At 38.4% G+C, this 13,708-nt stretch overlaps 1 protein-coding gene across 10 annotated transcripts in view; it reads left to right on the top strand.

Annotated features, from left to right (window-relative positions):
* LOC101740203 (piezo-type mechanosensitive ion channel component) overlaps positions 1 to 13,708 on the top strand; it is a 64,626-nt gene that overhangs the window by 34,624 nt on the left and 16,294 nt on the right. For 3 of the 10 annotated variants that reach the window (XM_062668314.1, XM_062668311.1, XM_038010765.2), the window contains 16 exons: positions 767 to 1,005; positions 1,410 to 1,595; positions 1,878 to 2,067; positions 2,533 to 2,684; positions 2,766 to 2,929; positions 3,969 to 4,022; positions 4,494 to 4,538; positions 5,131 to 5,246; positions 5,846 to 5,971; positions 7,662 to 7,779; positions 8,726 to 8,883; positions 9,173 to 9,252; positions 11,754 to 11,898; positions 11,970 to 12,086; positions 12,870 to 13,036; positions 13,262 to 13,426. In XM_062668314.1, the coding sequence (XP_062524298.1) occupies positions 767 to 1,005; positions 1,410 to 1,595; positions 1,878 to 2,067; positions 2,533 to 2,684; positions 2,766 to 2,929; positions 3,969 to 4,022; positions 4,494 to 4,538; positions 5,131 to 5,246; positions 5,846 to 5,971; positions 7,662 to 7,779; positions 8,726 to 8,883; positions 9,173 to 9,252; positions 11,754 to 11,898; positions 11,970 to 12,086; positions 12,870 to 13,036; positions 13,262 to 13,426 (2,222 nt within the window). The remainder of the gene's footprint in view (positions 1 to 766; positions 1,006 to 1,409; positions 1,596 to 1,877; positions 2,068 to 2,532; positions 2,685 to 2,765; positions 2,930 to 3,968; positions 4,023 to 4,493; positions 4,539 to 5,130; positions 5,247 to 5,845; positions 5,972 to 7,661; positions 7,780 to 8,725; positions 8,884 to 9,172; positions 9,253 to 11,753; positions 11,899 to 11,969; positions 12,087 to 12,869; positions 13,037 to 13,261; positions 13,427 to 13,708) is intronic. The other 7 variants (XM_062668310.1, XM_062668309.1, XM_062668313.1 and 4 more) reach the window with 7 other exon arrangements.

Genomic DNA, 13,708 nt, shown 5'->3' with positions numbered 1-13,708 from the left:
ACACACTATTTCTGCAGTAATTTATTTTTGAAAACAGATCGAACTTCTGTAGATGTTAACAAGGCGACGTCTACCCTCAATCTCCTATTATATAAATAAAACTTATAATCGCATTGACTTTATTTATCAGGTAGTAAGCAAAATATGTCTCTTATGTAGGTAAATAAAATAAAGAGTTTCAAATGTCTAACCTCGAACTATTTACTTTATTAATAAATATTATCAAAATTAAATTATCAAAATATGCGCGAATTATGCACAGATCCAGGCCATTGCACAACAATATCATATATTTCCATTTGCGGTCCACATACTATTTGTCATTGATAGAAAACCAGCCTTGAGGAACGTTCAAGGTACGTCGCGACGTACCTTAACTTGACAGTTCGATCACTTCACTCCGGTTAGGAAAATTTTCCAAGGACGTTTGAGTGGAGTTTATTTTTACGACTAAGCATACCAAAACGCGCGTTGGAGGTTGAGTCGAGTCGAGTTGTGCTCGTGTGAACGACTAAAGATACGGGTGTTAGTCTCAATTGTATTACATAACGGCCGTCTCATTTTTTATACACTGCACCACTGCTTTGCAACAGAAATCGGTAGAGCGATAGTATCTATCTGTGCAACTTACTACTAGTAATTTCGCAAAAAAAAATTTTTTTAAATTAGGATCAGCCCGAGGCCGAATCAGCCGAAGCCTAAGGTTTTGAATTTGATATCAAATTAAGCACCATTAATATGTTTTGTTCGACGTCGTGTTCCGCAGCGCATGAAGCACATCCGCACATGGTTGTTCCTGCCGTACGCCGAGGAGCCCCCGCACGCCATTAAACTGATCTTCGATTACTTCCTGCTGCTGTTCGCGACGAGACAGCTCCGCGTGTTCCGGCTCGAGAAAGCGCACGGCGCGGAGTATCCCGGCGGCTCCAACAGCGAAGACATCGGCAAGGACTGGGAAACTCCGAACTTCGTCAACCCTGTTCCGGACTTCCTCGGTTGTGTGACGTACGTGTAGCTTTTTTTTTATTGCCCTTGTAGGCAGACGAGCATACGGCCCACCTGATGATGAGTGGTTACCGTCGCACATGGACTTCAGCTATGCCAGGGGCAAAGCCAAACCGCTGCCTACCAGCCAAGCCGCTGCCTACCTTTCTACCTGCCTAGCTTTCTTAAGTATAAGTCATAAGTACCAACACCCCGTCCGGTCAGTGTAGCTGACCTGACAATAGCTTAGTTCAATTGATTACGGTTGAATATCTTACCTTTCATACCAGTAAAGATAATTGTTTTGCCGACGTTACAATTTAATTTAGCATTATATCGTAAAACTATATCAGATAAGTATACCTCATGAAATAAGTGCTAGATCTTTAAAGGATTAAATTTTATCATTGTTTTTTTGTTTACAGTACGTGGCTGGACGTAGTGAAACGCATGGTGTTTTTAGGGATGCTGTGGGTTACTCTAGCCATAATGTTCATGACGGGCACAAACCGAGTCAATCTTTTCTCAATGGGATATCTAATCGGCTCGTTTATTTTCCTATGGCAAGGAACTGACTTTTATTTGAGACCGAAAGAAGCGATTTTACAGTGGTAAGTAAAAACAAACGAAATTATCTGATTTCTAGGTGGTAGGACCTCTTGGGAGTCCGTGCGGGTAGGTACCAACACCCTGCCTATTTCTGCCGTGAAGCAGTAATGCGTTTCGGTTTGAAGGGTGGGACAGCCGTTGTATTGAGACCTTAGAACTTATATCTTAAGGTGGGTAGCGCATTTATGTCATAGATGTCTATGGGCTCCAGTAACCACTTAACACCAGGTGGGCTGTGAGCACGTCCACCCATCTAAGCAATAAATAAAAATAAAAATCCACAGGTGGTCGTGGCTACTTCGGTACAACGTGTCCGTTGTAGTGGTGAAGTCGTTGCTGCAGATACCGGGCTGTCTGTTCATCTCGGTGCTGCAGGAGCACGCCTGCTGGCTGGTGCAGCTGCTGGGTATCGGCTGCGTCGATAAGTTCGCCGGCGGAAACATCGCCAGGTTCATCAAGATGAACTATGAAAAGGTAATGGCCGTTGATGTGAATGCGGTTGCATGCAGCAGAGATGCGAATGTTGCGATGGATGTGTGGAGTTACGAGAATGGATAGAATACGGAATGAATATGTTAAAGGGAGTCTGAAAGTGGCACCCGTGACAGAGAAGCTGAGAAGTGTGCGTTTGGGATGGTATGGACATATGATGAGATGAAATGAAAATGAGGTTGGTAAGAGAATGTTAACTATGAATGTGGAAGGATATAGACAAAGAGGTAGACTTAAGAAGAAACGGATGGATTGCGTGAAACACGATATGGGTAAGAAGGGAGTGGCCGAAGAAATGGTATATGATAGAAGAGTATGGAAGGAGAAGACATGTTGCGCCGACCCCAGGTGACTGGGAGAAGGGCAGGATAATGGTGATGAATGATGATGTGAATGTGTTATAATTTTATCTGAGAACTGATGTAAGAGTTTGTTAAAACATTTCAGGATCCTATATGTTCGGTACCTCAAGAAGACATAGGACTCGCTTGGGACGGAGTATGTTTTGCGTTTCTGATATTACAGCGCCGTCTGTTCCATAGCTATTATTTCTTTAGAGTCATCGATGAAAGTAAAGCCACCACAGTACTCGCGTCCAGGTATGTATCGGACGTCAGCTTTCACACAAGCTTAAGCTTCGTCTCGGCATAGGCGTTCACCAATGGCATCACGTTTTACAGAGGAGCCGAGTTGATCGAAGAATTACGACAAAAACAAATGTTGGTTCAAGAGGAACAAGAGAAAAAGATATTAGAGAAAATCAAAGTTAAAATGGAGAGGATCAAAGCAAATCAAAAGAAAATACAGGGTGTTATTAGTAAAGAACCACCTCACCACGATATCGGTAAGAAAGAATATTTTGTTTTCCATTTTATTGATAGGGTATTTCTGAATAAACTCTTATCGGTAAACTGAACATTACGGAATTGTATCAAATGAATCACAGAAATCGTAGTGTTGCATTCGATTTTCAATTAACATCCCGTAAATTACTTTTAATTGTAATTGAACCGTTAAAATTGTTGTTACTTCGCGCCTCGTTGAAGCAGAAGAGGACGAGGAGAGTCCCGGTGGCCAGTCGGAACAAGTGCCGCTGGTGCGCGGAGACTCCGACACGTCGGGCCGCGGCTACCACACGCCCGACAGTCCCGCCTCCCAGCGCGGCTTCCACACCCCACTCAGTGAACCCTCCGCACCACCCTCCCGCTCCCCCACCCCGTCGCCCCTGCCCCTCCCGGCAGCGCTGCCCGCGCCCGGTCCGCCTTCCCCGTCCTCTGCCCTCATGACCGTCTCTCTCGAGGCGTACCTGGAGCCGCGACGCATATCGTTCGAGTCCCCCCCCTCGTCGGAGTTGAACCCCCGCGCCCGCAGTCCGGAGGAGTCGTACCCGGTGTTCTCTCCCCCCCCGGTGCGCCGGCGCCACACGGTCGCGAGCCCGAGCGTCCTGCAGCGGACGTCCCTTATATCGCAGTCAAGCCGCGCCGAGCCTCACTCTCACCATACGTGTAATTGATTCATTTTCGATGTGCACTTATTAGTGCGGGACACGTTGAGGCTCAGTAATCGTTCTTACACTATTAAATTAAGATTAATCAGAATTGGTCTGATTAATTTTTAATAATTTACTGTCCACCCTCTGACCTGGTATTTATCGCATCTACACAATTGAATATAAATAAACATCTCGAAATTGAAATCAATAAATAAAAAAAAAATTAATTGAATTGACGTGAATTTGGTTTTGTTCATTTCGAAAGTTATTACTGAGCCTCTGTTTATCATGCGGCTGAATATACACTGAATCGATGTGACACGATGTAAAAATTTGTACAGCATCCTTGAAATTCTTCTTATTTTTAATTTATAACATTTTATCCAAATAGGAATTCAATCAGAATTCGCGTTTAGGAGAAGAGTTTATTCGAAGAGGCACGAAGGTAAATCAATTGTCAATTGGACAATGGGTGTTGGTTCGTGTTAACAATAATGAAGACTTGATTTTTCTGCGTACCATTTTTAATACTCGATTTCCTTTTGCTGTTGCACCAAACTTCGATGCAAAAATGTTACATTTTGAAATTCATTACCTAAACAAAATTTCATGGTACTAAACTCGCCTACAGATACTTGTGTTTAACTAATGGTGTTCATTTAAAATGTAACATTGGATTCATAAAGAATTTCATGAAACTATTTCAATAGAAGTGTGCGATTACATTTCCTACAAACATACTCAATGGGGATGTATAGGGAACAACTTTGTCTTCTCGTCTACGCTTTAATAACAATATCCTGAAAACTGTTGTGTTGTTAACATCCTGAGCTTGTCTCGGACGCGCTCCTCGTAAACTTTATAGGGTGCTGTTCGGTTTGCGACTTGCGAGTTGAGTTGTGCTTTTTTCTTGTAGTTCGAGACAGGCCGCCGTATAAGCCGCCCGCGAGCCATCAGAAGGGTAACGTTCAGTCGAAATTCGCTCTAACCTTGTATCTGCGTTTCTAACCCTCCGCAGCTTTTGGTATTTAGGCAAGTAACATCGTGGCGGGGACACCCTTCATGTCGCTCTCTATTAATTTGGGAACTTGTAATATAATGTAAAAAAAATAATTGTGCTGTTTTGCCGGCTTATTTGATCGCATGATTGTTTGTAAGGCTTTATATGCATGTATGTGTGCTGGTCTCCTAGATATATTTTTTTTTCTGTTAAATAAATACACTGGTATTATGTTTTTATGAATTCCCACGTTTGATTGTTTTTAAATATTCGCAAGCAATCATCACTAGCACAAGCGTATTTTGTGTTTTTGTTTATGGAATCACTCAGACACATTTGTAATATAATTAAATATTTAAAAAAAAGAACGTAACTAGAATTTTCTTTAAACTTTGTTAACTTTAATGTCCTAATGAAATATCATCTTTTGATAAATTTTACTGAAGTAAAAATTTTTGGTCACACTTAAATGAACATATTATAACGATTTTTTCAACTCTAGTTACGTGTAATTTGATGTGAAATGGAATTTAACAGAGTTGTGTATATACAGCTATTCGTTCCGGCGATTACTACATGTTTGATGAGTTCGATGACACCGACATCCATATGAAAGACGACGAATCCAGTTCCGACGAAGACGCGCCTAAAGAAATGGGATTCGGCAAGGTACGACCTTATTTATCGCTTACATTATTTTAATGTTGGAGTCGGGAATTTTGTGAAAACGGTGTTCCTTTACTATGCTTGTTTGTTATGTCAAAGGACTCTTTAATGAAATTGATATAATTGCTTGGGAATTAATGTTTCCAGTTATGTCCGATTTGTGTAGATTTTTGTGGGAATTTTAGTCGTCCTTGGTAGTGGGCATGCGTTTATTATAATAGCGAAGTGTGTAGGTACATTCGTAAAAAGCGCATGATCGAATGAATTAAGTTATACATGTTTAGAGATATATATGTGCAATGCAGCTTAAGGTGACTAACTCTTTGTCCTGTATTACTAATGCACAGCCACGCCTCCATACCGTGCACGATGCAGAAACGATTCGGAAAAAAGAATATTTCCTTATCAATATGTATTTCAAGAGAGCTCTTAGACTAGCCCTAGCCACCGCCTGAACTGGCTTGAAGATTTGTATTGTATTTCTGGAGAGGCGAGTGTTGCCTCTGCTGATTTACCGATACAGTTAGTAAGTAACGCTGGGTAGCGTCGGGCACGGGGTGGAGTGCGTGCGCGCTTACGTGTGCGGGTGTGTGGCGGGTCAGTTCGTGTCCACCGCGATCAAGACGGACGTGCAGCGCGCCGTGTCGCTGCGCCGCGCCTCCGCGCCCGCCGTGCGCTCCTCGCGGCATCTCTCGCTCGGCAGCTACCCGCTCTCCTATCCGCATGAGGTAAACTCGTCCTAGTACAAGCCACACCGCAATACTATTAAGGAAAATAATTTGTTTTAATTCATTATTGCAGTAGATTGGGGGGGAATGGGAACGTTTTCCAATTTCAACACAAATTTTCAGAGGTTTTTTTTAGGGTAATACCAATAAAATTGAGATTAAAATGGTTCTTTTTTTTTTTTATATTGCCTTTGTAGGCAGACGGGCATACGGCCCACCTGATGGTGAGTGGTTACCGTCGCCCATGGACTTCAATTCGTTCTGGAGGCTTCAATTCTCATATACGACGCATACATAGTTCATTGAAAAATATACACAAAAACTTAAAAAGTTAGCTTGACCTGATTCAACTTGGCTTTTGGGGTGGAATCTGGTCATGTATGGGGACAATAGATTTTCGATAGGGCTAGCACTATTTAGTTGTTAGGTAGGTACTTACCTTTAGTTAATTAATTTTTCAATATCTGTAATCAGTTACAAAACTCTGATGACTAAATTAAACTATTTAGTATTTTTAAACAGTAAATAAAAATCCTATTCAATTCAAAAAAATTAAATCTCACAAAAGCATTGTGACAACCCAAATTTATCCCAATTCTACCCCTAGTTCCTATTCCCTCAATCTACAGTAATTAGAATTGATATAAATCAATGTGTTGTAATTTTTTATTCAAATAATACACAACTGATTGAAAAAGTTTTGTGATTATAAATTCATAATTTGACTTAAAAAATGATATACGTTTAATTTCTTTCTGAAAATCTTTAAACTAAGCGCTACCATTTATCAAAATAAGGTAAGATCTCTCTCTCTCTCTCTTTGGATATTCTTAGACGAACCAAATATCTAATACAATTCATAAATAAATATAAATACATAATGTACATCCAATATTACATTTTTTAATGCTGTAAGTACAGGTTTCTTTAATTTTAGGTAATTTTGAATAAATATTTTTGTATAATGCATTTTTGTATATTGTATACTTTCGAGTGTCTATTGTTTCTGGCATAGTAGAAAAAAAGCATGCTAGATGTCGCACAAATTGTTTCTGCAAATGGTTTTATTTCTTTTTTCTTATTTTCTCTATTTATTCATTAATACTCTAGTCAACGCGAAGTATTTGATTATATTCGAATACCAAAGTTGAATATAAAATTGGTTTAATGTGGTTCTTGGACTGTAACGCTATCTGAATCATATAACTATATAGGGTATGTGAGTGCCATCCACAATCATTACAAAAACTATCACGAGCAATCTTCATCCCAAATATGACAATTTCATTATTTAATATTATATTATATTTATTTTTCAGAATTTCCTAATACTTTGCTTGTTTGGCGACTCTGTTTTTCTTTTCTTACAGGACCACGTTAAATATAAATAAATCGGCAGCATGTTTGCGCTAACTAATAACTGCTAAGTAGTGTTAACGCTTTTAAATCCTTGCACGGCTCATTTTATTTTGGTCTTGTCATTCACTATGATGTGAAATCGAATACTCCGATATTTAACAAACTTTTTATTATCCCATATTTTACCTTTTATAGATTGCCATACACTTACGTTCAATATTTATGAGTCAATTATTATATTATAAATTACAATACAATAACATGTAACGCTTTATTAAAATGTGTATGCGCAAATGTATTTTTTATGATTAATATGAAAGAGTTGGCACAGGTTCGAAGGAAACAATCACAAGGGGAAATTGTACAAGAGGGAGATGTGAAACCGGCTTTAGGTGAGAGAGAAGGCGATCCGCCCGGCTCTGACATAGATGACTACGCACCATTGCCCGGTAGGTATACAGAAAGAAATGTTATTCAAATACAGTTATCAATCTCGGGCTCATTATTAACAATTTGTGTTATTGTGTACGATATTCGAAATTGCTCGACGCGCGGTTTCTAAATTAATAGAAAAAAAACGGCGTAAAATGTCCTTAAATCTTATACCTTTAAACGAGCAATTCTTGTATATTAATATATATATAATCTGAATCTCGGAAACGGCTCCAACGATTTTCATAAAATTTACTATACAGGGGATTTCGGGGGCGATAAATCGATCTAGCTACGATTTATTTTCAGAAAATGTTGTTTTATTCGTGTTTTCAATAATCAACTCTTCCCGACATCTATTGGCGAATAATAATACTATTTTTCTTAATTGAGGGCAACTAACCGCTTTAAAGACAGAACAAGATGGCGTTATAAAAAAAAAAAGAGCAAAGCTCGGACATCATCTAGTTAGAGTTTTCACTAAAACAACAACCAGACAGACTCAAGAATCTTAAAAAAAACGTCCTTTTACTTTTATTTACTTTATTCCGTAGATTATACATATGTGCTCACGGCTTCATCTGGTGTCAAGTGGTTACCAAATCACATAGACTGCACAATCCGACATAGACAGTCCGTGGCACGTACACGAGAAGACTTACAATACGCTCTAACGTCACTAAAAAAAACTGCGGATCTCTGTAGGTTTAAATGATTTTTTTTTATTAACCTTGTCGATTTGGTTTTAAATTAATAGTCTAATAGGTAGGTATTTCGACGGTGCTGTTTAATTGTATATACATGTATACCCTGTATTATTACAAAATATTGCCAATACTAGTTAATTTGAATTAATGTTACTAAAAAGGCGTAATATTATGACAACCTTACCTTTATTAGTAACATTATCATCCTCAGTCTTTTTTTTTTTTACAAATATAAATATTTTTAATTTTTTTTTAGAACAAGAGACTGCATTTGAAAAGCTGAAGCGTTTCATGGAAACCGCTTGGGCGTTCATTTCGAGCTTTTTGGTGTCCGTAACACGATACCTGATGCGATACTCGCGCGATTATCGATATGTCTCACGAACTCTATCCGTCGAGAAGAAGATCCTAAAGGTTCGTATGATTTAGAAAATTTTGTAATACATTGAAGAACGTACTTCATACAAAATATTCAAGTAATCGACTTGTTTATCGATACACTACTCGTAGGTGTGTAACCCTACGCATCTACGTAATCTCCATTGAAATTAGTGACCGATGATATTTGTCTAAAAATATAATAAATACGGAAATTATTCAAAATAAACTTTATAGATTTTTTCCATTACGAATGCGTTTACAAATACGTTATGTAAAGTGCCTACATAATTATTTACTACATAATAATGACTTTTCTTTTCAGGAAAAAGAAGGTTTCGGCATCGGACTGAGGGAGGGCTCGCAGATGATCTGGGAACCACTACCCGAGGCGTTGATACATCAGTGAGTATCTGTAACATTGTCGTAAAGCCAGCACGCAATGTATTACAAATTTATAATACGCTAGTGGCGGTGGTTCGTTCATGATAGATAGATAGATGCTGTATGGGCATTATGCAAATAATTTGTATCCAGAATGTTTCCATTTACAACTCCACCGAATGATATTGATCATAAACCACGCTCTAAAGACGTTTTTGGTTCGCGTAATGTATATGGTAACGGTAATGCTTGTAAATTAATTTGTATATCACCTGTAGTTTAATGTATTGAGAATCATCGTATGAGATCATCGTATGCCTTTTAGTTAGTAGCATATTGTTTTTGCATGCTGCATTTAGACCTCGTATCGAAGTGGATAATGTTGATAAAAACCTACTGGCTCCTGATGTTGAAATGGGGTTTGTATATGTCTTATGTACTATTTTAAACGTAGCTATATAACCTACATACTGTTCAAGGTAGACAATTAGAATACGCAATTATCGTAGATCTCGCTAAACATAGTATTTGTAAGAGTGAGTACTAGAACTTGTCATTTGTTTTTTTTTTCTATATATAGGACTAACGGTCCGCCCCGGCTCCGCTCGGGTCTTTAACAAAAATTTCAACGTTTGTTTTATTTTTTTAAATAAAAGAACACTTATTGCGGTATAACTATAATAGTTAACATATGCTGTCGCGACACTTTTTGTAAATAATAATGTGTTCTACAAAGTCGTAGTACATTATTTTATTCTATCATTAGTAGTTTTCGCAGGGCACGCGATCTAAAGAATATTTTAGGTATTTTTTTACACCTTGTGTTACATTATTGGAGTTGTAGTAAGGATCCCTAATTTTTTGCACAAAAGATTTTGGCTTATAATGTCACTCGCGAATAGTGTAGCTTCCAAACAGTGAAAGAATTTTTCAAATCGGGTCAGTAGGTTCGGAGCCTATTCAATACAAACAAACAGACAAATCTTTCCTAGTATAGATAGTAGAAATTAAAGAAATCAGTCTCCACATAATTAACTGAATTGCAAGGTCAAATTATAATTCGAAGCAAATTATTGGTGTAATGATGGTAATAGCTTAGTATTGTGACGGTATTTCCAGTCGTAAGTTAAGCGACATAAGCGTGCCGGAGATCCGCATCCTGGCGCCGAGCATGGAGCGCGGCCTGGACGCGAGTCCTCCTCCTCCCCCCTCCCCCCCGCACGAACAGGACGACACCGCAGATACTACCGACACCTCGGAGCACGAGAGCGCGTTTTCATTGCAGACCACCGGAAGGTTCCTACACACCAACGCATGTACTCTCATTCAAAGATAGAGAATAAATATGTATGATTTTTCCACATTATAATATATTGTGAATCTACTACACATCGATTTTTAGTATAGGGTAGAAAAATATGTCAAAAGTAATTATCTTATTTTTCAATACCTTTAATGTTCGTTTAAACGTTGTCTTACTTGGAAACAAACCTGCACAACACTGTACAGTACCCGGCGATAAATATTCCACATCGACCTTTGGAAGGGGTCATTCGGCTAATTTCGGCTTCGTCAGGCCTTATCCCTCGAAACCCACTGACAGCCCACGGAATTTTTGTTCATGATTGATTAATGCTATTCCAATCAAAAACATAGAGCCAAGGAAATAAGCAAATAAGCGATGCTAATTAATTCAGATAAAACAATCATTATTTTTATGTGATATTAAAATGGATTGAATATAAAATCTTTATTTATAGCATTATGCTAATTGTTGCTATTATTTATATTATTATTATTTTTGTTTAAATTATACACTTAACTGATAAAGTTGCACTCAACCGTGTTTGCATAAAGTTGACACGTCAATTGTAATGAATAAGAATTGTCCAGATCTATATGGACTTGCTGAAACATATTGCACCGTTCTACTATTAGCACGGTTTAATTCTGTGCTTGCAACACCACGTTTGTATCGTTATCTGCTTTAAACAATTCAAGTAAGACAAATCGTTTAGACGAAACATAATATTCGATCTAGCTAAAAATAATACTTTACAAATTATCATTAACAGTCGTCATATGTAAGTGTAGAGACTAAAATAAACAACTTAGTTATTTTTTTTTTGTGTTATTTTTGAAATGAGGGTACATGTTAGGTGATAAACGTCGTTAAGTTCGATGGGCTTCATATTTCAATTTTTTATTTCTTCTCTGGTTCATCTCACTTCAATTGACTATGTCACGGTATCGCTGCTTTTGTTGTTTTTGTCATTTACACTACAGGCTCGAGGTAAGTATTACAGAACGTAATGGGTGTCTTAATTTTCAGGGTGAAACAGCATGATGTATTCTTTAAGATGAATTAATAACTTTATGACGTCACTTCTCTTCTGATTCGACACTGTTCAAAGCTGATTACGTTTTCGAAAGGTGCACTGTAAAAAAAAAAGAAACTCAAAAGCGCTTTCAGTATCGATCGATCGTAGAGCGAGTTGCTGATTAATTTTATGTCCTTTCAGCAAGGATGTGACAACCCTAGAGGAGCAGGACGATTCTATGTTTAAACAGGACAGATCTCCATTTTTACATTTGACCTACGCCTTGTGGTACGCGGTGTTGGCGCACACTGACATTGTGTGCTATATTATGGTGTTTATAAACCAGGTAACATTGACGCCACAATATTTTCAATACAGTATTGTTTTCGTAACATTAAAGGTTACTGGACGTTTCAGATACAATCCGCTACGATTCTATCTATACCGTTACCACTAATGGTGTTCCTGTGGGGCACACTGACAATACCGAGACCAACGAAGACCTTCTGGGTCACGCTTATCGCATATACTGAGGTAATATACATATATGTATCTACATTGTCATATTAAATACAGGGTGTTCAGAATTGGGTACAGGGAGCCTTTTTTTTTCAATATTTATATTTATTTTAAGAATAATAAGTACAAAATATAAGTACCTCTTTTTGCGTGTAAGTTACTGATGCATTTCATTTTACCGTATAATATTTCGCAATATTATGACAAAACTAATTAAAAATATCCATATATTATTGATAGGCATTGATAGTTGTCCAAAAAGCGGATATAATTAATGTCTTAAATGATGTTTATGTCATCGCATTCATGGCACCAATTCTTCAAATAACCGATAGTTAATTAGATTTCACTGGTGGTAGGACCTCTTGTGAGTCAGCACGGGTAGGTACCACCACCCTACCTATTTCTGCCGTGAAGCACTAATGCGTTTCGATTTGAAGGGTGGAGCAGCCGTTGTAACTATACTGAGACCTTAGAACTTATATCTCAAGGTGGGTGGCGCATTTACGTTGTAGATGTCTATGGGCTCCAGTAACCACTTAACACCAGGTGGGCTGTGAGCTCGTCCACCCATCTAAGAAATAAAAAAAAAAAGATGAAGGGAATGTCGCATTATTATTCGTAAGTTCAGTGCTTCGCAGTTTCAAAGTGAGCCGGGTGCTACTGTTTGCAGTTCAGTATCCCGATACGCAATCTGTAAAGGTGTCAATGTGTACTCAGGGTTGCCAGTCTATTAGACACCCTCTTCCTATGCCGACGTAAACTGTTGAGAATTTACAAGAATGTATTCATTTTCAGGTGATAGTGTTGATAAAAAGTATGTTCCAATTCGAAATATTGCCATGGAATCGCGATAATGTACCAGCGAACGTTCCATTCAGTACTGCACGCGTTATTGGTATTGAGAGGAAGCCGAACTACGCCATCTACGATTTATTGTTGCTTTTGATTATATTCCTGCACAGGTAAGGTCTCTACAAGAGAACGACAATCTGTTGATTGTTCAATTAATGTAAAGCCAGAATAGCATCCTGCAATATCCCTATCAATATCAAATAAAAACAATTAATTTTACTAAGTCAGATGTCATCCAATTTAAATAATGTATAAAATAATGAACTTCTTTAAACATACACATGTATATGGTGTAATGTAAAAAACGTTTGAGAATCAATCGAAATCAATTTTAGATTCATGCTGAAATCACTGGGACTGTGGAAGGAATCGTCTCCAGAAATAGAACTCCGAGAGGACATGGAGTACGCCCTGACGCCCGAAGACACGCAGCTCGTGGTGGAGGGCCGGGCCGCCGAAGTGGCACGCAAATTCGTGCAGCTGCACGACCGAAGCGGACCGTGAGTTATTTTTCTGAGCATATATATTGTAACGCGCTGGGGTTCGGGATAAATAAAAATTCTACCGAATTAAATACAAGCTAACGCTGTATTAGCACTTAGAACACTTTAAAATTCTCAATTCGCTTCGACTTAGGTGATCCGTTCGCTGTTTCGCTTCAAGTAGTTCCGATTACTAACTGACTGCGTGCCATCTCTGCAACGCTTTCATAGTCGAGACGAAATCCCTAGAATCGTCGAGAATATTCCACAAAAGCCGAGTATTGTGTTTCCGCCATCTGA

This window comes from Bombyx mori, chromosome 4, assembly GCF_030269925.1.
Source record: "Bombyx mori chromosome 4, ASM3026992v2".
Lineage (NCBI taxonomy): Eukaryota > Metazoa > Arthropoda > Insecta > Lepidoptera > Bombycidae > Bombyx > Bombyx mori.
This window is presented reverse-complemented; position numbering and strand designations above follow the sequence as displayed.